This window comes from Dipodomys spectabilis, unplaced genomic scaffold (assembly GCF_019054845.1).
Source record: "Dipodomys spectabilis isolate Male_0828 unplaced genomic scaffold, ASM1905484v1 ptg000076l, whole genome shotgun sequence".
NCBI classification, from domain to species: domain Eukaryota; kingdom Metazoa; phylum Chordata; class Mammalia; order Rodentia; family Heteromyidae; genus Dipodomys; species Dipodomys spectabilis.
This window is the reverse complement of record NW_024870753.1, coordinates 7,019,990-7,044,246: the sequence shown is the minus strand read 5'-3', so window position 1 is coordinate 7,044,246 and position 24,257 is coordinate 7,019,990. Positions and strand designations below refer to the sequence as shown.

Here is a 24,257-nt window from a genome sequence, read left to right as displayed (position 1 = left end):
GCTACTAAGGAGGCTGAGATCTTTGGATCATAGTTCAAAGCCAACCCAGGCAAGAAAGTCTGTGAGACTTGAATAAACTATTCAAAAAGCTAGAAGTGGAGCTGTGGCTGTGCTAGCCTTAGGAGAAAAAAAAAAAAAAAGCTCAAAGCCAGCACTCAAGCTCTGAGTTCAAGTCTCAGGACTGGCACAAAAATAAGTAAAAAAGCAAAAAAAAAAGTAAAATAAAGAATTAAACTCTTATTTCTGGGCTGGGAGGCGTGGCTCAAATGGTAGAACACTTAAGTACAGATGTGAGGTCATAAGTTCAATAGAAGGAGCCCCACTGCTAAAGTTAAAAAGAACATAGTAGGGGCTGGGAAGGTGGCTCATGGCTCAGTGGTAGAGCGCTTGCCTTGCAATGCATGAGGCCCTGGGTTCGATTCCCCAGCACCACATAAGCAAAAAGAAAAAAGCTGGAAGTGGCGCTGTGGCTCAAGTGGTAGAGCGCTAGCCTTGAGCTGAAGAGCTGAGGGACAGCACTCAGGCCCAGAGTTCGGGCCCCACAACCGGACCCAAAAAAAAAAAAAAAGAACATAGTAAAATCTAAACATAAATAAGGTAGCTGTAGCTTACTACCATGCATTTAAAAAAATCTGCCAAGAGCTGGGAAGGTAGCTCAATGGTAGAGCACTTGCCTTGCATGCATGAGGCCCTGGGTTCGATTCCTCAGCACCACATAAGCAAAAAAGAAAAAACCGGAAGTGGCACTGTGGCTCAAGTGGTAGAGTGCTAGCCTTGAACTGAAGAGCAGAGGGACAGCGCCCAGGCCCAGTTCAGGCCCCACAACCGGACCAAAAAAAAAAAAAAAATCTGCCAAGTTTTTTCTACAGTAAATGAAACTATGGTTTGAAAGAATGATCCCTAGACTAGCTGTACTGAGGTCTCCTGGAAAATGGTCAGAAACACAGAACCTCAGGCTCCACCCCAGACCTACTCCAATTCTCCTTTGTAATAAGATTCCTAGGTGATATGAACTTACATTGATGTCACTACTCTAAAAGAAATCACTTGGCACATCTGAACACCAGTTTGAGATCCATATTTTAAAACAAAGTTGTGAGCTGGGTAGTTTGGAAAGGTTGCTTAAGCTATAAGAATCATAAGACAGCCGGGCGCTGGTGGCTCACGCCTGTAATCCTAGCTACTCAGGAGGCTGAGATCTGAGGATCGCGGTTCAAAGCCAGCCCGGGCAGGAGAGACGGTGAGACTCTTATCTCCAATAAACCACCAGAAAACCGGAAGTGGCGCTGTGGCTCAAGTGGTAGAGCGCTCGCCTTGAGCTGAAGAGCTGAGGGACAGCGCCCAGGCCCAGAGTTCAAGCCCCATGACCGACAAAAAAAAGAATCATAAGACATTATTTTTTAAGTTTTTTAAAACTGTTATATAGAAATGATGTATAGAGGGGTTACAGTTACATAAGTCAGATGAGTACATTTTTCTTTAGACAGTAAGATATATATTTTGAGGTTTTTTTTTTTAAATCGAGGCTGGCCCATGAAGGTTAGAATGTGTGACTTTAAGTATCATTATTTCATGATACTGTGAAATATGTGAAAATTTATGTATTCACTTAATCAAAATAAAAAAAAAACTACAATTAAAAAAAATTGGGGCTAGGAAGGGGCTCGGTGGTAGAATGCTTGCCTAGCATGCATGAAGCCCTGAGTTCAATTCCTCAGTACCACATATGCAGAAAAAGCCAGAAGTGGCACTGTGGCTCAAATGGTAGAAAGCTAGCCTTGAGCAAAGCAGCTCAGCGACAGTACCCAGGCCCTGAGTTCAAGCCCCAGGACTGGCAAAAAGAAAAAAAAAAAAATCTCTCTACAAAGCCAGGCACTGGTGGCTCACACCTGTAATCCTGTACTCAAGAGACTGAGAGCTGAGGATCTCGGTTCAAAGCCAGCCTGGTTTTTGCTTTTTGTTGGTTGTGGAGCTTGAATTCAGGGTCTGGGTGCTATCCTTGACCTCTTTTGGTCAAGAATAGAACTCTACTACTTTGAGCCACAGTGCCACTTCCAATTTTCTGGTGGTTAATTGGAGACAAAGAGTCTCACAGACTTTCTTGCCTGGGGCTGGTTCTGAACCCTGATCCACAGAACTCAACCCTCTGAATAGCTAAGATTACATCATGAGCTACCAGCCTGGCCCCCCCAGGGCTAGTTTGGCTTTGATAGAAGTTTTTTGTGTTTTGGGGTTTTTTTTGGGTCCAGTCGTGGGGCCTGGGCTCTGTCCCTCAGCTTTTCAGCTCAAGGCTAGCACTCTACCACTTGAGCCACAGCGCCACTTCCAGCTTTTTTCTTTTTGCTTATGTGGTGCTGAGAAATCAAACCCAGGGCTTCAGGCATGCAAGGCAAGCGCTCTACCACTGAGCCACCTTCCCAGCCCCTTTGATAGGAGTTTCTAAGACTCATTTCCAGTTAACTACTAAAAAAGCCAGAAGCATGGAGCTGTGGCTCAAGTGTTAGAGCACTAGCCTTGAGCACCAAAGCTCTGGGACAACACCTAAGCCCTGAGTTCAGAACCAACACACACACAGACACACAAGACACACACACACCCCTACAGATATGAAATAAATTGTAAACTAAGATATAAGGAATTATTAGTACTTGATTGTCACTGCTCATTTCTGATGGCTATGTCACAGTAATGGCATCGCATCTCCCCTGCGTCTGGATGCCTGGTGGATATGTACCATCAGTATCATTGTAAGCACACCTTTGCCTCCTTTTGGAGTCCGCTGTACTAGCAAGGCTGGCTTCCAGGGCTCCTGACTGACCAACCACTCCCGCCTAGTTCCTTCCAGTACAGAATGTACTAATCATGAAAACATTTCACAATAACTTGCTTGTTTTAATCTCCTCTCTTTTCTAACAAATCTAATATAGATCCAAACTAACTTCATTGGAAAATGTGTTTGAAGTTCAGGTTTTGTAGTTCATTTTTCTTCAGAGGTTCTATATTAACCAGTTGAAGAAGTGGTGATTGTTGTTGTTGTTTTTACAGTACATTGTTGTATGCTGAACAGAACATGAAGTCTGCTACAGGAAAGACTCTGAGACCAATCTGGTCATGATTGATCAGCTCATTGTATGATGTTGGCTAACAGCATATTAAAAATAGCCCCCAAATTAACAGAGCACACTATCTTCTTGTCTGGCTTAGCCCTACTCTTACCTTTCAAAATTTGTCACTAGTCACATGAAATACTATCCTCTTATTCCATAGGGGATTATAGGAGTTTTATATCCTTTGGGGGAGGTTCTTTAGCAGCATAAAACAATACACTCCAGTTTTACAATGACTATACTTTTATAAAATACAGCCATTTTTAGTAATTGTTAACTTGATTTCAGCTCCCAGAAAAACTCAATAATTCAGAGGCTGGAGATGTGGTTCAAGTGGTAAAATGCTTGCCTAGGTAATCAGTGTCCTACCTAACAGACTCTCTCTACCACAGTAAGGTGATCCAAATTGGAAAGGAGCTATTCCTAAACCAGAAGAGGAAGAAGCACAGAAGTGAAAAATAACCAGAAGAAACTCAAACAAAAACTTAAGTTCAAACGCTAGGTGCCAATGGCTCACACCTGTATTCCTAGCTACTCAGGAGGATGAGATCTGAGGATCATGGTTCAAAGTCAGCCCAAGCAGAAAAGTCTCCATGAGACTCTTATCTCCAATTAACCATTCAAAAATCAGGAAGTGGAGTCGGCCGGCACCGGTGGCTCACGCCTGTAATCCTAGCTTACTCTAGAGGCTGAGATCTGAGGATCGCGGTTCAAAGCCAGGTTCAAAGTCAGCCCTGGGCAGGAAAGTACGTGAGACTCATCTCCAATAAATCACTAGAAAACCGGAAGTGGTGCTGTGGCTCAAGGGGGTAGAGCGCTTGCCTTGAGCTGAAGAGTGCAGGGACAGTGCCCAAGCCCAGAGTTCAAGCCCCACGACTGACCAAAAAAAAAAAAAAATCAGGAAGTGGTACTGTGCCTCAAGTGGTAGAGCTCTAGCCTTGAGCACAGAGACTCAGGGACAGTGACCAGGTCCTGAGTTCAAAACTCAAAACAAATAAAGAATGAGTTCAAATACAAAACAAATTGAGGGGTTGGGAATGTGACTTAGTGGTATAGTGTTTGACTAGCATGCATGAAGCCTTGGTTCAATTCCTCAGTACCACATAAACAGAAAAAGGCAGAAGTGGTGCTGTGTGGCTCAAGTGGTAAGAGTGCTAGCCTTGAGCAAAAGAATCTCAGCGACAGTGCTCAGCCCCTAAGTTTAAGTCTCAGGACAGGCGGAAAAAAAAAAAGTAGAAATGGGAAACATGTATGTGTTTTAAGTGACCTGAGGTGACTTGTAGAAATGGCTTGCTACTCTTTTGATTCTGAAAACCCACAAAAATCATGTGAATCAAGAGGTTCAAATCTGGGTGCTCAGTTTAAGAATGCCTGAGAAACGGCCCAGCCATCAAGCATATGCATATCAGAAGAGACATCAAGTACCCGAAAGGTCACTTTCAAGTAACAATGTGTGTGCCATTCTGGCATTACAATGGTAGAGTTGATTGATATGCCCAGGCCATACAGTGAGCCCCGCAAAGAGTGCTGGAGAGCAATGCCTGAACTGAAAGGTTTGGATGGAGATTCTCTGATCATCAAACATAAACCCTGGTACTCAGTGCCTTACCTTTAGACTCACGGTCAGATTGACCAATACAGGAACTCCCTCTACCACACTGAGGTGATCCAAATTGGAAAGGAACTGTTCCTAAACCAGAAGAGGAAGTAGCACAGAAAAGAAAAATAACCAGAAGAAACTCAAACAAAAATGTATGGCACAAGCTGGGCACCAGTTGCTCCCACCTGTAATCCTAGCTACTCAGGAGGCTGAGATCTGAGGATCGCAGTTAAAAGCCAGCCTGGGTAGGAAAGTCCATGAGACTCATCTCCAATTAACGACCAGAAAACCAGAAGTGGCGCTGCGGCTCAGGCTCACGTAGAGCCTATGTCTTGAGCTAAAGAACTGAGGGACAGCACCCAGGCCCAGAGTTCAAACCCCATGACCAATCAAAAAAAAAAAATTTTTTTTTAATGGCACAGGGGCTGGAAGCACAGGTTAAGTGGTGCAGTGCCAGCCACACGAGCAAGCTAAGTGAGTGTCAGACTTTGAGGGGCCTGGTGGGGGTCTTACTGCATAAGAACCAATTAAATTAAGCACAAATGTGAATAAAAGAGCTAGTCATGCTTATTAATAAATATTTTAGGTTTCCTGATGAGCCCCCCACATATATAATTAAAGTTAGATACACACAAATAGTGGTAAATGCCACCACAACTAGCATGTAATGGGAAAATAATGAGTACAAACTTCTATATTCACCATGTAAAATATCCAGAACACACAATTTGAAGAAACATTTCCTCCTAACTTTAAGTAGCTAACAGTTATTTCATTGAATGGTACTAAACATCATGGTGGTATCATTCAAGAGACTGATACCATTCTGGAATGAAAGAGGTGGGGTAAAGAGCACTTGTAGCCTTGCACAGGTCACTTTCTAAGTACAATCATGCATCTCTTAATGGTATGCTTTCTCAAAAATGCATCCTAAGACAATTATATACAAGGGAATACAGTATCAGTGTACTTACACAGACCTATGAGGTATGGTATAGATCATTGCTGGGGTCATGGCTCAAGTAGTAAGGTGCTTGCCAAGTGTGGTGTAAGTAACACTTGCCAAGTGTGGTGTAAGTAACACTAAGTGACCACTTATTCTTTGGGGGAAGAGGGAATACTAAGGCTTGAACTTAAGGACTCATGCTTGTACCACAAATCTACCCCTACCCTTTTTATTTAATCCAATCCTGGGGCTTAAACTTGGGGGGCCTAGGCACTGTCCCTGCCTTCAAGGAGTTTACAAGCTTCAAGGGTTAAGATAAACCCAGAAGAAAGATATTTCTTGTTTATTTGTTTTCCTGCTTCAGAGGTCCCATATCACTTTGGTTATACTTCTTCCCTTATAATCATTTACTATTTATGTAGCACTTACAAAGCAATCTTCTCGAAAGAATTTATATCTAGAGGGAGGCTTACTTGGGACTCAGAGAGTATGCAAAGGTAGGAAGAAAGAAATACAGGGGAGAAATGTGGAGACAGCAAGAAAGCCAATGAAATATGCTGATTTTTAAATTCATTTCATTTAAAAAAAAAAAAATCAAGAGTTTATCCCAGGTTCTTTTTAGGGCAGACAGTGGATAAGAGAAGCAGGGAAAGATGGGGGGGGAAAAAAAAAAAAGATCTAACCAGGCGCCATTGGCTCACGCCTGTAATCCTAGATACTCAGGAGGCTTTGAGCTGAGGATCACGGTTCAAAGCCAGCCCAGGCAGAAAAGTCTATGAGACTCTTTATCTCCAATAAACCACCAAAAAAACCAGAAGTGGCACTCTAGCTCCAGTGGTAGAGCACTCGCCTTGAGCTGAAGAGCTCAGGGACAGTACCCAGGCCCAGAGTTCAAGCCCCATGATCGACCAAAAAAAAAAAGGGGGGGGGCTGGGAAGGTGGTTCAGTGGTAGAGTGCTTGCCTTGCATGCCTGAGGCCCTGGGTTCAATTCCCCAGCACCACATAAGCAAAAGGGAAAAAGCTGGAAGTGGCACTATGGCTCAAGTGGTAGAGTGTTAACCTTGAGTTGAAGAGCTGAGGGACAGCACCCAGGCCCAGAGTTCAGGCCCCACGACCAGACACCCCCCCCCCCCCCCAAAAAAATCTAATTGTACCTTGTGGGATGGGAAGGGTACTAGAGTTTGAACTCAGGCCTGGTGCACTATACTTAAGTCACACCACCATCAATTTTCATTTTTGTTTTTCAAACAGCATCTAAGACTATCATTCTCCTACTTCTGCCAGCCATGTAGCTAGATCAGGCTTGTGCTACCATGTCTAACTTGTTGTTTGTTGACTTTTTGCCCTGAATGGCTTCAAACCACGATCCTCCTAACAGCTGGGATTATAAGCATTAGCCACCATGCCCAGCACAATAATCATGGTTTGGAAAATGTTTTGACAGTACCAGGGTTTGAATTTAGGGCCCTATGTTTACTTGACATGCGCTACCACTTGAGCCATGCCTCTAACCTGCTTTTTATTAGTTAATATGGAAATCAGTCTCACAGACTTTTCATTCCAGGATGGCCTTGAACCAAAATCCTCCAGAATGCAGTTTCCTGGGTAGCTAGGATTACAGATGTGAGTCACAAGCACCTGTCTAAAATTTTGTGTGTGTGTGTGTGAGAGAGAGAGAGAGACAGAGACAGAGACAGAGACAGAGAGAGACAGAGAGACCGAGAGAGCATGTATGTATGTGTGTGCATGCCAGTCTTAGGGCTTCAGCTCAGGGCCTGTACTGTCTTGGCCTTGAGGTTTTCCACTCAAGACTAGTGCTTTGCCACTTGAGCCACAGCTCCACTTCTGGCTTTGAACTACAAGTTTCAGAACTCAATCTTCTGAGTAGCGAGGATTACGAGCGTGAGTGACCAATGCCTGGCATGAAAAAATGATTAACTCAAAAATACTTTTTAAACTCATTTTTTTAATACATGATACTTCATTTAAAAAAAAATCATCAAGAGGTGTAGGCCTGTAATCCCAGAATATAGGAGGATAGGTCAAGGATCAAATCAAAGCTAGCCAGGGCTTACAGCAAAACCCTGTCTCAACCCAATGAACAGCTGCCTATGTGGCTCCAAGTAGTAGAAGAGAGCATCAGCCAAGTAATCAAGCCAAGCAAGTGCAAAGCCCTGCATTTAAACCCCAGTACCACCAAAACAAACACAAAATTATCAGCACCTTAATGCTTTAATGATGCGAGCTAATTTAAAATATAAAGAGAGGGCTGAGGGCACAGGATTGCCTAGCATGTTTGAAGCCCTGGTTCCCACCCTCATACTGAAAATGCAAAGTAAAACAAAGAACAGTAGAGATCTAAAATACTAATCAGAGTAACACTCTACTCCATGGGCAAATTATGATCTGCAGTCTTTTTTCTCCCCCAATGCATCTGCAAGCTAAGAATGGTTTTTACATTTTTAAACAACTATAACAATAAAGCATATGGAATGAAGCATGCAGCCAGCATGCTAAAATATTTATTATCCCTCCCTTTACAGAAAGCCATTGTGCCTTCCCTATTTCATAATGGAATTTTGTATCTGTCACTAAGTATCTTGCCATCTTAAATTTTACATTTAAGGTAACTACATGATTTTTCTCTCCACTCTCCTCTGCCTAGCTCTGTTTACAAGCCATTTCTACACAGGTATTTCTGCAAATATTTATTATAATATTCTGGGGAGGGAAAAAATAAAAGGCTTACACTGTCTAGCTTTTAATAACAGGCAATCCAGTATGTTTTTCCAATAATGAGCTTAAGTTCCCCCAATGAATTAGCAAATTAGTAAACTGAACCTACGTTGACCAGAACTCATGATTTACATCAACTTCTCTATTTGCACACAACCAACACTGGAGGAAGCAGGGAAAAAGATCTTTTTCCAAAGCTAACTAACTAAATTGGATTATATACTTCTGGTGTCAACAAAAACAAATCAAGTATGAAATGGTGACTAATTCAATAAATGTGGGGGATACCTGTGACAAGTCAGTAAGTTCTGCACTACTTACATAATGCCACACGAAGTCAAGGTATGGGGATCCCCTTAAACACTTTTGCCAAGAAAAATAAAAGTGAAAAAAGGAAAACCACTTCTAACACTTAAAGCATCAACGGTAGCCAGGCACCAATGGCTCACACCTGTCATCCTAGCTAGCTGGGAGGCTGAAACGGGGGAGGATATCAGCTTCAATTCAGTTCACACAGAAAAGTCTGCATCTCAGGGCTGGGAAGGTGGCTCAGTGGTAGAGCACTTGCCTTGCATGCCTAAGGCCCTGGGTTTGATTCCCCAGCACCACATAAGCAAAAAGAAAAAAGCCGGACGTGGAGCTGTGGCTCAAGTGGTAGAGCGCTAGCCTTGAGCTGAAGAGCTGAGGGATAGCACCCAGGCTCAGAGTTCAGGCCCCAGGACTGGACCTGAAAAAAAAGAAGTCAGCATCTCAATGACATGGTGGTAAGTATCTGTCATGAGACTGCAGCCAGAAGAAAAAAACAAAAATCTCAATTCAGGCACATTTCAATTTAAAGCAGGAAGCAACACCCCACCTCAAAAAAAAAAAGTAAAAGAGATGAAGCAATCTAGCAGTGCTACGGAAGTATTAAGAAAATCTGGCCAGGTGCCAGTGCCTCACGCCTCTAATCCTAGCTACTTAGAAGGCTGAGATCTGAGGATCATGGTTCCAAGCCAACCCAGGCAGCAAAGTCCCCATGAGACTCTTACCTCCAATTAACCACTCAAAAACTGGAAGTGATACTGTGTGTGGCTCAAGTGGTAGAGCACTAGCCTTGAGTGAAAAAGCTCAGGGACAGCACGCAGGCCCTAAGTTCAAGCCCTAGGACTAGTACACATACATTAAAAAATAAATAAATAAACTTGAAACTCATGTTTCTGTGAATGAGGGATAAACTACATATAATCGGATTTTACAAAGTAGTTCAAATAAATCCTTTCCTATGCCTTACTCCTTTTAAGAGCTACATGTGTTGAATTTTGAGTTTTTCTATGCAATGTTATTTGGGAGAAATAAGAGAATAATCTCAAAACAGTTTTAAGTCAAAATGCTTTTTAGATTTTGGGAGCTTCAAGGATAGTATGGGCTTCTACACTGTCATTCTGTCAAGGAAGAGGGATGCTTTATTCTTGTATTGCTTGTCTTGAATAACTTTACAACCATCCCACATCACTTGTTACTAACTGTGCTGAAATGAACTTAGTGCTTTCTGCTATGTGTTAGTCCTATGAATGAAGGATAAACTATGCCACTGGTGCCCGACATGACTTTTCTTTAAAAATAACAAGCTGGAAAGACAGGCCTGTAGCTCATGCTACTCAAAAGGCTGAGTTCTGAGATTGTGGAGCCAAGCCTGCTTGGGCAGGCAAGTCCATGAGACTCTTATCTCCAATAAAAACTACTCAGAAAAATCTGGAAGTGGCACCATGGCTAAAGTGGTAAGTGCTAGCCTTGAACACAATGAGGCTCAGGGACTGCTCAGGCCCTGAGTTCAAGCCCTAGGACTAGCAGGAAAAGAAAAGTCAGGCATTACCACTGTAAGTTTGATACATGCATTCACATGTTCTAGATGAGAAAATAATTAGAAATGCACTTTTTCTTAAGCCAGAGATCTTTTTAGTTCTTCATAGTAAATCTCTAAAATGGAAACCTACAAAACTTTCCATTTTGAATGTATTCGCTTTCTTTTCCTTCCTTTTTTGTTTTGGTGATGATACTGGGGTTTGAACTCCGGGTCTGGCACTTGCTACCACTTGAGCCACACCTCCAGCTCCACTCGAGACATTTTTTTAAACATGTAAACACATTTAAACTACTCTTTGCACATCTATCTATAACGGTTTTGCTATAGCTTCTAATAATGATAATTTAAATACATCATTAATTACTATACTATTTCCCCCTTGGTGGTGATACTAAGGTATACTCTGAGAAAGTGGCCCTTATCGAGCCAGGTGCTGGTGGTTCATACCTACAATACAGAGGCTGAGCCGTCTGATAACCCAGGTTCAAAGCCAGCCCAGGCAGAAAAGTCTGTGGGTCTACAATTAATAAAAAGGCTGTATCAGAGGCATATACCAAGTGATAGAGCTGCTCAAGTGGATCAAGGACCAGCCATGAGCAGAAAATGCAAGAGTGATAGGCCATGAGTTCAAGTTCCAGTTCCAGCACCAAAAAAGAAAAAGAAAAGAAAAAACTAGCACCGTGGCTCATGCCCATAATCATAGCTACTCAGGAAGTTGAGATCTGAGGATCATAGTTCAAAGCCAGCTAGGGCAAGAAAGTCCATGAGAGAAAAAAAAGAAAGAAAGAAAGTCCATGAGATGCTTTTGTTTTTTTGTTTTGTTGTGTTTTTTTGCCAGTCATGGGGCTTGAACTCTGGGCCTGAGCTCTGTCCCTCAGCTCTTCAGCTCAAGGCTAGAGCTCTACCACTTGGGCTACAGTGCCACTTCCAGTTTTCTGGTGGTTTACTGGAGATAAAGAGTTTCACAGACTTTCCTGCCTGGGCTGGCTCTGAACCTTGATCCTCAGATCTCAGCCTCCAGAGTAGCTAGGATTATAGGTGTGAGCCACTGGTGCCCTGCTTTCCATGAGATTCTTATCTCCAATTAACTACCAGAAAACCGGAAGTAGCACTTGTGACTCAAAGTGGTGGAACCCTAGCCTTGAACTAAAAGCTCAGGGATAGTACCCATGCCCTGAGTTCAAGCCCCATGATGAACAAAAATGAAATGAAACGCTAAGCAGCTCTTACACCATTGGTATTCTCTACAAGGGTGATCTGTTATGCATTTATATTGCACATTTACATTTATCAAGTGCTTCATAATTAGTTTAGTAGCTGTTTCTAATCCAAAACAACCCAAGAACTTCACAGAAGAGGAACCCAGGCTTAAGGAGGAACCAAAGAAAACCAATTTCACTGTGAAGGAAACAACACACCATTTTATAGGCAGATCCTCTATACCACTTCTCATCTGCAGTGTGAATTCTTCCAAATAAGTTATTAATGAACATAATAGTAATGATAGTATTGAATTCTAACAAAAGTGTTTAGACACTTTTTTTTTTGTCTGTTGGGGGGCCTGAACTCTGGGCTTGGGCGCTGTCCCTCAGCTCTTCAGCTCAAGGTGAGCGCTCTACCACTTGAGCCACAGCACCACTTGCTGCTTTTTCTGCTTATGTGGTGCTGAGGAATCGAACCCAGGGCCTCATGCAAGGCAAGCACTCTACCACTGAGCCACCTTCCCAGCCTTACACTTTTAAATATTGGGAAAACTGTTATTATTTCATGATATAGACACAGTTACAAGTAAAAAATTCTGCTAAATGACAAGCTTAAAGGGCTAAATAAGAAAACAAGTTATTTGTTCACATCTGATTAAAAGAAGGTAATCAAAGAGGTTTATCGAACAAATTTAGATAGGTCCTGACATAATAAATTAGCAATTGGGCCCCTTTATATATATTTATATAATCAACCAGAGCCCAGCTAAAGGATTGTAGACAGTGGAAGGCAGAATGGGCTGTTGAGCAAGCTCAGCCAAGGCACCTTTCGGAAGAGAATGGTTCTAATCACCACTGTGGTTTTAATCAGTGCGTTATCTCATCACCGTCCTAGGTTTTGCGGGGTTAATCAAAAACTTGAGCCACACACAGCTTGGAGGTGCAGAAAAGTTCCCGGCTGGCCCCGGATGAAGCCTCGCTTTCTCTCATCTGGGTGTGACCTCCCGGCGAGCCGGCCGGCGGGATTACCCTCGCCCCCGGCCCTGCGGTCCACCCGAGCAGCCTCGCCGCGCGGTCCCCCCGGGCGCCGGGAGAGCAAACGCCCCCTCAGCCCCTCCCGGGGCCCAACTCCGTGACCCACATCCCCACACCCGGCCCGGAGCCCCACACTCCGCACCCCCAATTGCACTTCCGCTCGGGTGGCTTCCCAGCCTGCCCTCCCCCAGCCCCCACCCATCTTTGTCTCTCCCCACGCCCCGCGGGCTGCCGCCTCCCCACGGCGGCCGACCCCGCCAGGCCCCCCACCGCCGCCCGCCCGCGGCCCCGGCGGCCCCGCGCCCTCCCCCCGCTTCCTCCGCGGCCCGGCCCGGCCCCGCCGCCGCGGCCCTCCGCCCACGCCCACCCCGCGCCCGCCGCCGCCGCCGCGGGGCCCGCACCTTGTCCATGAGCTTCCAGCACTTCTCCACCATCTTCTTGTCCACCGCGCCCGGAGGGTGCGGGCTGAGGTGGTGGTGGTGGTGGTGCGGCTGGAAGGCGTCCTTCATGAGCCCGATCAGGCCGCCCGCGCCCGAGCCGCCCGAGCCGCCGCCGCCCCCGGCGCCGGAGCTCTTCTTCACGTTGCCCGCCATGGCCCGGAGAGGATCAAGGGCCCAGCGGCCCGGCCGGCTCCGCTCGGCCGCGAGCGAGGGGAAGGCGCGGGGAGCGCAGGAGGGGGCCTCTCCGGGCAGCTGCGGCCGCCGCCGCCGCCGGCTCCGGGAGCTGAGGGAGGAGCGGCCGCGGGGAGGGGAGGGGGCGGTGCCGGGGACGAGGCGCGCCCCTGCGGCGAGCGCGAGCCCCGCGGGGACGCGCGCCGCGGCCTGGCTGCGGTCGGGCGCGTCCTGACGAGGCGGCGACCCCCCGACCGCGCGCGCCCGCAGCTCCCGGAAAGCCGCGGCCCAGCCCGAGCTTCCGCGCCTCCCCCTACCCACGGAGGCGAGAAGGGGCGGGGCCACATCTGGGGGCGGGGCCGGCTCAGGGCGGGGCTAGGAAAGCCGGCGCTTGCGCCCTCTGCCGGCGAGGCGGGGAAGGGAAGGGGCGGGGCCCAGCATGGAGTCTGCGCAATGAGCAGAAGCCGGAGCTCCATATTCTTTGTGGGCAACGAGAGTTCCGTATTCCGGGGAGTGGGGTCATCACAACGTTGCAGTTCAGCCTACGGAGCGTCGGAAAGAGAATCACCGTCTTTTTTCCACTTCTGACAACTATGGAAATCGAGGCTGCGGTTATTTGCATCTCGTTGTGGGAAAATGGTGGGAGAACAGGAATAGTGTTTCTCCACCGCCTAGCACTCAAACTCTTCACTAAGACGCAGAAAGTTTAATGCCCTGGATGGTCGGAGCCTGATTTGGCCTGAGGGAGGCTTGAAGGCACACTAAAACTTTAGTTCCGCCTTCCGGATCTTTCATCTCTTGGAAACCAAGCGCTTTTTCTCCTCCTCCAGCTCCTCCCTTTTTCTTTCTTCTTCTTTTCTCTCTTCCCTTTCTGATCAGCTCCTTTTCTGAGAACTGAAGTTGTACTTGATGCTCAGCGCACTGCACCACAAGTCTGCAATCCGACACCCGCCCCCAGAGGCCGCGAGCCAGAGCAGGGTTCTCACCCTGACCCTGCGAACAGACGTGCAGTTTCCAGCGCTCTCCACTTCTCTAATCTAAAAATTCAGTTGGAAGAACTCCAAAAGTAGGAACTTCCTTTGCAAAGAAGGAAGCCACACAGCCTTAATTCTAGTTCTAAGCCTCGACTGTGGTTGTAAGTTTGAACGCTCAGAAGTGTCAATAGGAATGAGTTCCGCTGGTTCAGGGGCTCCTTCCTGACTCTTCCACAAAGCCCTTGACTGATAAGGCATTTGAATTTATCTGGTACTGCCGCAAGAGGGGAAAAATATCTCAGAACTCAAGGACCAACATTCATTCAGCTAGCTATCTTGGGTTTGCCTATCAATCGCCTTTATCTAAGACTGATTTTTAGAGCCTACATTATCATTTCCTACCAATAGAAAGTCCTTTTATCAGTTTCTACCTAGCTAAAGTTAAAAGGATCTACCAGAGAAAAATCTAGAGAATCCTTTTGAAATTCTCAAAACTTGCAAACCTAGTGCTACCAACCTAGTAGCAGGCCCTCCATTTTTTAAAACCTATGTATCTGGCTGGGAAGGTGGCTCAGTGGTAGAGCGCTTGCCTTGCATGCCTGAGGCCCTGGGTTCAATTCCTTAGCACAACATAAGCAAAAAGAAAAAACCCGGAAGTGGCGCTGTGGCTCAAGTAGTAGAGCGCTAGCCTTGAGCTGAAGAGCTGAGGAACAGCGCCCAGGCCGAGTTCAGGCCCCACGACCGGACCCAAAAAGAAAGAAAGAAAGAAAAAAAAAAAAACCTATGTATCCCTGGCCTCAAACAACAATTTCCTGCTATGGCCTCCCAAGTGCTGGGATTACAGGAGTTGACCACTATACCCAGCTCCAAATAACCAGCTAAAACTAGAAGTGGAGGTATGGCTGAAGTGGTAGAGCATCAGCTGCAGAAAAAAGCTAAACAAGAACAGAAGGCCCTGAGTTCAAGCCCTAGCACCAGCAAAAAATAAATAAAACAATGAATAACCTCAATCTTGGAAGCTTGTGGGTGAGCTTTCTGCTACCAGACTGATAAACTGGGCTCTGAGGGCTCTCAGCATTCTCACTGTAATATTCCAGGAACTACAGAATACCATGTTATAGTTTGGATTTTTTTTTTTTTTTTTTTTTTTGTGGGTCCGGTCGTGGGGCCTGAACTCTGGGCCTGGGCGCTGTCCCTCAGCTCTTCAGCTCAAGGCTAGCGCTCTGTCACTTGAGCCACAGCGTCACTTCCGGCTTTTTTCTTTTTGCTTATGTGGTGCTGAGGAATCAAACACAGGGCCTCAGGCATGCAAGGCAAGCGCTCTACCACTGAGCCAACTTCCCAGCCCTATAGTTTGGATTTTAAATGTCCTCCAAGAGCTAAGAATGTGGCTTAGTGGTTGAGTGCTTGCCTAGCACACATGAAGCCCTGGGTTCGATTCTTCAGTACCACATAAACAGAAAAAAAAAAAAAAAAACGGAAGTGATGCTGTGGCTCCAGTGGTAGAGTGCTAACTTTGAACAAAATAAGCTCAAGGACAGTGCTCAGGTCCTGAGTTCAAGCTCCAGGATTGACAATAAATAAATAAAAGTAAATGTCCTCCAAAAGCTCATGTTCTGAAGGTTTGGTTCCCAACTAATTGCACTATTGAGAGATAGTCAAAACTAAGAGATCTAGATTCCATATTCAAGCTGTTTGTCTTTTTGAGCTTGGCTTATCTAGAGCAACACGAGACTCTCCACTTCCTTCCATTTTCCTTAAAATGGTGTAATTTCCTTCTTGACAGTGAACATGCCATTGTACCACATTTTCATTATTATTATTAGTTTAGAAATCACTAATAGTGGGGCTGGGAAGGTGGCTCAGTGGTAGAGCGCTTGCCTTGCATGCATGAGGCCCTGGGTTCGATTCCTCAGCACCACATAAACAAGAAGAAAAAAGCCAGAAGTGGCGCTGTGGCTCAAGTGGTAGAGGGCTAGCCTTGAGCTGAAGAGCTGAGGGAGAGTGCCCAGGCCCAGAGTTCAGGCCCCATGACCGGACCCAAAAATAAATAAATAAAAAGAAATCACTAATAGTAGTGGTGGTATGACTCAAAGTGATAGAGCACTAGCCTTGTACAAAAAAGCTCAGGGATAGTACCCAGGCTCTGAGTTCAAGCCCCATGACTGACAGGACAAAAAAGTCATTAATAGTACAAGGAGTGAGCCAGGTGCTAGTGCCTCATACTTGTAATCCTAACTATTCAGGAGGCCAAGATCTGAGGTTTGAGATTAGAAGCCAGCCTGAGTGGGTAGGGAAGTCTGTCAGAGTCTTATCTCCAATTAATCACTAGAAAGCTGGAAGTGGAACTGTGAGCTGTGGCTCAAGTGAAAGAATGCCAGCCCTTGAGGAAAAAAGCTAAGAGACAAGGCTGGGAAGGAGGCTCAGTGGTAGAGTGCTTGCCTTGCATGCATGAGGCCCTGGGTTCCATTCCTCAGCACCACATAAGCAAAAAAAAGCCGCAAGTGGCACTGTGGCTCAAGTGGTAGAGTGCTAGCCTTGAGCTGAAGAGCTGAGGGACAGGGTTCAAACCCCATGATGGACAAAAAAAAAAAAAGCTAAGGGACAGCTCCTGGGCCTTCAGTTTAAACCCTAGTACCAGGAAGAAGAGAGAGAGAGAAAAAGAGAAGTAGAAAAAGAAAAGTTGAGAGAACAATTCTATCTTCTCTTTGTTCTATAAAATATCCAAACTGGCTGGGAATGTGGCTCAGTGGTAGAGTGCTTGCCTAGCACGCATTGAAGCCCTGGGTTTGATTCCTCAGTACCACATGAACAGAAAAGACCAGAAAGTGGCACTGTGGCTCAAGTGTTAAAGTGCTAGTCTTGAGCAAAAGAAGCTCAGCTACCCAGGCCTTGAGTTCAAGCCCCAATGCTATGATGGAGGAAGAAAAGATGGAATGTAATATTTGACTTGAATTGTGTAAAATGGATAATGAATGATTTCAAGATATAAATATAACTGTGCTTTCTGTGGATAAGACTTCCCTGGTAACTAACTAGCTATTTTAGCTAGTAACTGTAACTCTGTAACCCTGTAACTCTGTAACTTTGCTTCTGCTATTTTCTGAACAATATGAGCCCTAATCCAGCGGAACCATCCCACCCTTTGTTTTATTCCCCTGCTTCCCTGCAAGGTGAGAGCAAAACCTGGGCGGGAAATTTAAACTTAAGATGTGAATTTCTTGTAACAATCATTGGCTAAAATCAACACCCAACCTCACCCTTTCCCTGCCCTAGCCAAAAATGCTTACAAGCAGATGTGGGCTGGCACTCAGGGCTGTTTTCTGGGATCCCCACTCCAGGTGCAGTCCTGGCACATCAACACTTTTTGCTCAATAAAATCTTTTACATTTTCATTGCAGACTGAGAAGTCTCATTGCACGACCCCACTACACCAGGACTGGCAAAAAAAAAAATCCAAACTGTCACAGAAGTACCCCCAATGCACATGTGTTGGTCTCTGCCTGAATCTCCCTGCTCCAGAGACAAGACTTTACACTCCAAGATCTTGTGTCTATTTCTGCAGATCTGCCGTGGACAGCAGGCAATTAACCAAAAGTATAAAGGAGGACAGGGATGGAGAGAAATACTGAAAGCAGGAGTCTGTAAGTTCTTTAATCCACCAAAAAGAAAAACCTTGATGTTCTGGCTCTTTTCATTCTAATCAGTATGGGGCCCGGAGAGCTGGGTGGCCGACAGATTGCACAGCTCCAGGATAGCCTCTGGCTAGAGGGAGGCTGGGGGCTGCCTGCTAAGAGCAAGCTGCCACGTATATTTGCCCCCAACTTATTTTTCAAACCATATGTGAACCTAGATGGATTCTAGGATGCATCCTCAAAAGGGCAAAGTGGTTCCAACACTGTGCAAAAATATTAAAAAGGAAAATTTGCAACTTGTGGGTAAAGATGGGAGGGACAAACTGGGAGAGAGCAAGGGAAGGGGTGACATTGTCCAAGAAGAAATGTACTCTTTACCTGATTTATGTAACTGTAACCGTTCTGTACATCATCTTTATAGTAACAATCTTTAAAAATAAATAAAAAAGGAAAATTTGAAGCTCAAGAGGTCAAGTTCTCTCCACTAGAGGGAGCCCCAACCAACTTTATGGTTACAGGAAGCTTCAATGTAGTTTCTCAACACCTGTCTGTTGATAAACCACTTAAAGATACTGGGGGGCGGAGGGAGGGGTAGGTAAGAGACAATACAGTAGATCACTGTGAGAGAAAAAAAAAGTGTCTTGTGAACACTCAACTAAACAGACTTTCTGGAGTTACTAAATCAAAGATAAGCAGACCAGGAAAGAAGCTGAATGCAGTTAAATTGCCACCCAAGTTCATGTATCCAGAGGGAACTAGAATTCCCAACTTTCTCCAACTGGTGCTCTCTTTTCAACATTTGCTTTCTCCTAATTCAGCACCCCGGAGCCTACAGGACCACCTCATATCTGTTCTCATCTCTCTGGAGCGTGAAACTTTCTTTTCTTTTTGAGTTAGTACAGGGGCTTGAACTCAGGGCCTCACATTCTTGCTTAGCTTTTTCACTCAAGCCAGACATCCACTTTCTGCTTTTTATTGGTTAATTGGAGATCTAAAAGTTTTATGCCTGGGCTGGCTTCAGACCAGCTTCCTCAGATCTCAGCCTCGTGAATAGCTAGGATTATAGTCATGAGCTACCAGTGCCCAACAAAACACAAAACTTTCTTGACTAGTTGCTCCAATATTTGTTCCCTTGTTCACTATAGAATATCTTTCTGAAGTTCTTTTTTAAAGTCTAATGTCATTTTGCCAGCGACTCCTCAAGATGCCCACGATGGCTACTTTTCCTCCATACCAGCAAGAGGAGCAAGCTGCCTCATACATGTTCATATCAGAATTGTCTAAGTCTCCAAATAACAGGCAGTGTCTATCTACAAGTGAGCCATAGCTAATCAACTCCAAGCCCTTTCTCTTCAAATGATATTTCGGCTTTGCGGGGGACAAGGGTGGAAAGGGTACTTCAAGACCTATGGATTTTAAGCATTGTGAGCTGATTTAGCCTGTGCCACCATCCTATAAACTTGGTGTTTGCCAGTTGCCTGGACAACAGATAGCTTCTAGAAAACCAACAGTCTGAGCCCTGCTCTCCTCCCCTGGAGGAGGGGACCAAGTTTGCCATCCTTGATTGGCTACCAGAACCTAGGCTCCTCCTCGGGCTTTATCTGTGTGGGCTTCTGTCTGCCTGTCTGTGTGTATGGGTCTCCACAGGGAGAACACAAGAGAGGGGGTCTTACAGGTAGGAAGAGGTAGGGTAGGGAAGATGGGGAGAGAGAGAAAGCAAGCCATTTATTTTCTCTAAAAGAGGACCGGGAACATTGATTTTTCCACAGAGAGCTGGTGATCAGAAGATCAGGAACTGAAACTTCTGGAAAGTATGAGACAGACTTGCAGAGGAGAATTCTGATTCTGCTTCTCCTGAGATTCCTGCTTCCATCTAAGGGGTCATCTTTGGGTTTAGACTTACCCACAAGAGCCTCCCTCTCCTAGGAAAGCAAGGACATGCCACCTAAGATGAAAGAAAAAGGGAGGAAAGCTGCGGCACAAAAGAAGAAAAAGAACTCAGGTGCTGGTGAGTAGCTAGGTTGTTTTTTTGTTTTGTTTTTGTTTTGTGGGTTAGGGGTAACCCCAGCTTCTTCATGTCCTGGAGGAGAGACCAGGCAGAGGTCCTCAGATAGAATTCACTTAAGCTTTGTGAGCTGATTTCGCCAGTTTCCTGTGCCTGTAAACTCTGTTTCCCAGGTGTCTGCGCAACAGGTACACTCCAGAAACCCAACATTCCTGTCTCAGTCCCACCTTCTCCCCCGCCCCCCCAAACAAGCCCACTAGAGGGAGCCCCAACCAACTCTTTGCTTCAGGGACCAAGGCTGAGATCATGATAAACTAAGGCTTTGCCACCTTGCCAAGGCAGATGTGGAGACCGAAGCCAAGCACAGGCTGATGCTGCTGGAGAAGGAGCTACTTCGAGACCAGCTGGGTGAGAAGCATGAAGGGTGTGGGGGTAGCAGAGGTTTTGCAGGGACATTTCTCCTTCCCTCCTTCCTTCCTCCCCCCCACTTCCTTTCTTTCTGGTACTGGGGCTTAAACCCAAGCCTAGGCACTATCCCTGAACTTTTCGCTCAAGGCTAATACACTACCACTTGAGCCACAGCACCACTTCTGGCTTTTTGGTGGCTAATTGGAGAAAGAGTCACATACTTTCCTGCCTGGGCTGGCTTTAAATGGTACTCCTCAGATCTCAGCCTCCTGAGTAGTTAGGATTACAGGGGTGAGCCACCAGCGTCTGGCCTGCATGAGACATGGCTGTGTCCTTGAAAGCTTGGAGCTACAGTTTAAGGTTAAGCCAAATCCAAACTGTCTCTTCCTTCTGGGAGGAGGGCTGGGCAAACTGGGGCAGCTATTTTCCCCTCTGATTCTGGGGATCAAATCTAGGGTCTCACACATGGTGGGAAGCCTTGGAGCACTGAGCTATACCTACAGCCCAGGCAAACTTCATAGTGCTGAAGGGCCCCAGAGATTCTAGAGAGAAAGTGACCACTAATAAAGTTAAAGGTGGGACATCCTTTGGCTAGGTTTCCAGAGGTAGGCAAGAGTTACCAAGCCCATAGAGACTGATACTGGGGGACCCCAAGTCAGTTCTGGGCACAGCTCTTCTATTACCCACAGCTCTCCGAAGGGATGAGGCCCGCCGAGCCAAGGCTGCCAAAGACCTGATGAAGCAGAGGTTGCAAGGATTGGAGGTTGAACTAGAAAGGGCTCAGAGCGAAACGAAGGCCATATATGCAGGTAGGTGGTTGGCTAAACAAGTGGGCAGACACAGGTCCGGAAGAGAACAACCAAGACAGCCAAAGGATGCAGGCAAGGGAAGAGAAGAAGATTCTAACTGCCAGGCCTAGCTCAGGCTTGAAAAGGCATATCTCCCAGGCAGGGGCCTTCCAGATTGTGTAATACTGTATGACTGATGTTTTGTACAATACAAAAGGAAGCCAGAGCTACTGTTCATTGCCTGGGAGTGAGTGGAGCAAAGGGCCAGAATACCCATCCCAAGCCAGCATGAGGAGAGGGTCTGGCTTCCATCCCTTCCCCAAGTTCTTAGGGTCTCCCGGCGTCTTAGCATCACAAGAAAGTCCTCGTACTCCTGTCCCTCTGGACCAAACAAAGTCTTCCCCAGGTGACACTTCATTTGCTCTCTCTATGCCTTTATTTCAACCTGGGTTTCTGGCCGCCACCCCTCCCTGTGTCAGAGATGAGCCGCCAGCAACAAGCCCTGCAGGAGAAGATGGCGGCCCACAGCAAGCAGCTGGAGGAGCAGGCCAGGGGCCTTCAGGAGCAGCTAGGTAGCCCTCCCTCCATACCCGCCCCTTTCTCTCCAAGAGTCAATGACATCCTCCAGTGTGAAGAGGAGGACTTAGAAGATCCTTTTCTAGAAGGCTGAAATCTATTGGTGGAGTTTGAATTTGGATCCCTTTACACCTGTCTCCTCTGAGCAGAGGATACAGGATGGCAAGAACCTCTGAGGGAACTGGGAAGGTGGCTTAGTGGTAGAGTGCTTGCCTTGCATGCATGAAGCCCTGGGTTCGATTCCTCGGTACCACACAAACAGAAAAAGCCGGAACTGGCACTGTGGCTCAAGTGGTAGCCTTGAACAAAAAGCTCAGGGACAGTGCCCAGGCCCCAACTTCAAGTCTCAGGACTGGAAAAATTTAAAAAAAGAACCTCTGAGACATAGGTACAAAAAGTCATTTTCTTACTCTGTTTTCCCTTTTGTTTGGTCTCTCCAAGTTTTTGGCACTTAGTTCCCTCCCTACACTGCTTTGTCTCTCTCCTAAGCAGAACATACTGCCTCTTAGTTTAGCTGACTTACACTAGGAAACTAAAGGGAAATAAAAAGGCAAGCCAGGTCCCCTAGGGCTTGAACTCAGGGCTTATACTGTCCCTTAGCTTTTTTGCTCAAGGCTAGTACTCTATCACTTGAGCCACAGCTCCACTTCCAGCTTTTTGGGGGTGGTTTATTGGAGATAAGAATCTCCCAGGCTTTCGTGCCTAGGTTGGTTTTGAACTGCTATCTTTAGATCTCAGCCTCCTAAGTAGTTAGGATTACTGGCCTGGCGGGTCTGAAGCTCTTTACAGAATCAACAAGAAAGTCAATGACCCTGCGAAGGTCTGTAATGATCCCACACAGGGTGCCCCTGGAAACTGTTCAGGGCATAGCATAGTATCATCATCCTGTCCTTTCCAACCTTTTTGCCCTTTCGCCCAGAGATATGCCAGAAAAAGGCGAAGGCTGCAAGGGAAGAGGCTGAGCAAGCACTTGCAGAGAGAGACCAGATCCTGGCTCAGCTTCAGGCTCATGTGACAGACATGGAAGCCAAGTATGAAGAAATCTTACATGTAAGCACCACCCTCTGGTGGCCAGACAACTCACCAGCCAGTGTTCCTTCATGCCCACACCCCCAGCCAGTGTCATGGCTGACAATCCTGAGTGGATTGACTGCTCTATCCTGAGGGCAGCCAGAGAAGATACAACTGTAGTTTAAGAAAACACTGGCAGGGGGCTGGGAAGGTGGTTCAGTGGTAGAGTGCTTGTCTTGCATGCATGAGGCCCTGGGTTCGATTCCTCAGCACCACATAAGCAGAAAAAGCTGCAAGTGGTGCTGTGGCTCAAGTGGTAGAGCACTAGCCTTGAGCTGAAGAACGGAGGGACAGCACCCACAACCGACAAAAAAAAAAAATACTGACAGATGGCTGGAAATGTGGCTTAGTGACAGAGTGCTTGCCTAGCATGCATGAGGCTCTTGGTTCAATTCCTCGGGACCACATAAACAAAAAAGTCAGAAGTAGCTTTGTGGCCCAAGTGGTAGAGTGCTAGCCTTGAGCAAAAGATGCTCAGGGCCAGTGCCTAGGCCCTGAGTTCAAGGCCCAGGACTGGCAAAAACAAAACAAAACACTCACAGAGGTAGCCATGCCTCTAATCCTAGTATTCAGGAGACACAAGCAGGAAGACAAAAGTTCACAGCTGCTCAGTGCTGGTGGCTCATACCTGTAATCCTAGCTACCCAGGAGACTGAGAGCTGAGGATCACAGTTCAAAGTCAGCTCAGGCAGGAAAGGCCATGAGACTCTTTAATTAACCACTGGAGCTATGGCTCAAAGTGGTGTAGCACTAGCCTTGAGCAAAAACAGCTCAGGGACAGTGCTTGGGTTCTGAGTTCAAACCGTATAACTGACAACACACACACACACACACACACACACACACACACACACACACACACAGAGTTTACATAGCTCAAGGCCAATCCCGGCTACACATTGAGACCTACAAATAAATAAAATAAAAAATAAAATAAAACAAGGGCTGGAGATATAGCTCAGTGGTAGAGCACTTGCCTACCTAGTATTGATCCTCAGCGCAGGAAGGAAGGAAGGCAGGCACGAAGGCAGAAAGGAAAGAAGGAAGGAAAGGGAAGGAGGAAGGGAAAGAGGAGGAAGGGAGGGAGGAAAGAAGCTAATGGCAGTTGGCTACCATGATGCATGCCTCTGTAATTTCAGTACGTGGCAAGATCCAGTGAGTTAACTATATAGCAAGACCCTACTGGAAGGAAGGAAGGAAGGAAGGAATGGAGCGCGGGAGGGAAAGAGAGGGCACAGCCACTGGACAAGGAAAGCTTTCTAAGCAGCCTGGGGCAGCCCTCACCCCTGGCCTCTTCCCGGGAGCTGAAGCTTGGTGTCTGCAGGGCAGCCTGGACCAGCTCTTGGCCAAGATGAGAGCTGTGAAGCCGCAGTGGGATGGAGACGTTCTTAGACTCCATGCCAGGCACAAGGAGCAGCTGCGCCAGTTTGGGCTCAACCCTCTGGATATTTGAGACTCTCTCTCATCTCTGAGGCCCAGCAATAAAGTGTCCTTATGGAGAACTCAGCAACCCTGTGAGCTATGACCTTTAACAGAGAAGCGTAGCCCTTGTAGGCACACACATCTCAATTCCTGATTGACCCATCATCCTGGAGACTGAATGACAGGAAAGAAATATAACAAGGTCTCAACCATTCTTTTATGGAAAACTAGGTCCCACCTGTTGAGCCTGGGGCCCCGAGACCTTCTCCAGCCACCTCTGCTTATTCACTACCA

General features: G+C 46.3%; 2 protein-coding genes across 3 annotated transcripts in view; one reads left to right on the top strand and one right to left on the bottom strand.

The window, feature by feature from the left end:
* Positions 1 to 13,199, bottom strand: part of Cbl (Cbl proto-oncogene) — a 58,445-nt gene extending 45,246 nt beyond the window's left edge. Inside the window, exon 1 of the mRNA XM_042682935.1 lies at positions 12,875 to 13,199. Coding sequence (XP_042538869.1) covers positions 12,875 to 13,066 — 192 coding nt within the window. The 5' untranslated portion in view covers positions 13,067 to 13,199. The remainder of the gene's footprint in view (positions 1 to 12,874) is intronic.
* Ccdc153 (coiled-coil domain containing 153) lies at positions 44 to 24,257 on the top strand. Of its 2 annotated transcripts, XM_042682953.1 has the most exons (8): positions 19,303 to 19,368; positions 19,463 to 19,504; positions 19,620 to 19,701; positions 20,041 to 20,106; positions 20,796 to 20,915; positions 21,374 to 21,466; positions 22,390 to 22,520; positions 23,866 to 24,257. In XM_042682953.1, exons 3-8 carry the CDS (start codon positions 19,632 to 19,634, stop codon positions 23,992 to 23,994), a joined length of 609 nt encoding a protein of 202 aa, XP_042538887.1. In that variant the 5' UTR covers positions 19,303 to 19,368; positions 19,463 to 19,504; positions 19,620 to 19,631; the 3' UTR covers positions 23,995 to 24,257. The 2 variants fall into 2 exon arrangements, with proteins under 2 accessions (XP_042538886.1, XP_042538887.1); XM_042682952.1 differs by adding an exon at positions 44 to 57 and having other exon boundaries at positions 19,355 to 19,701.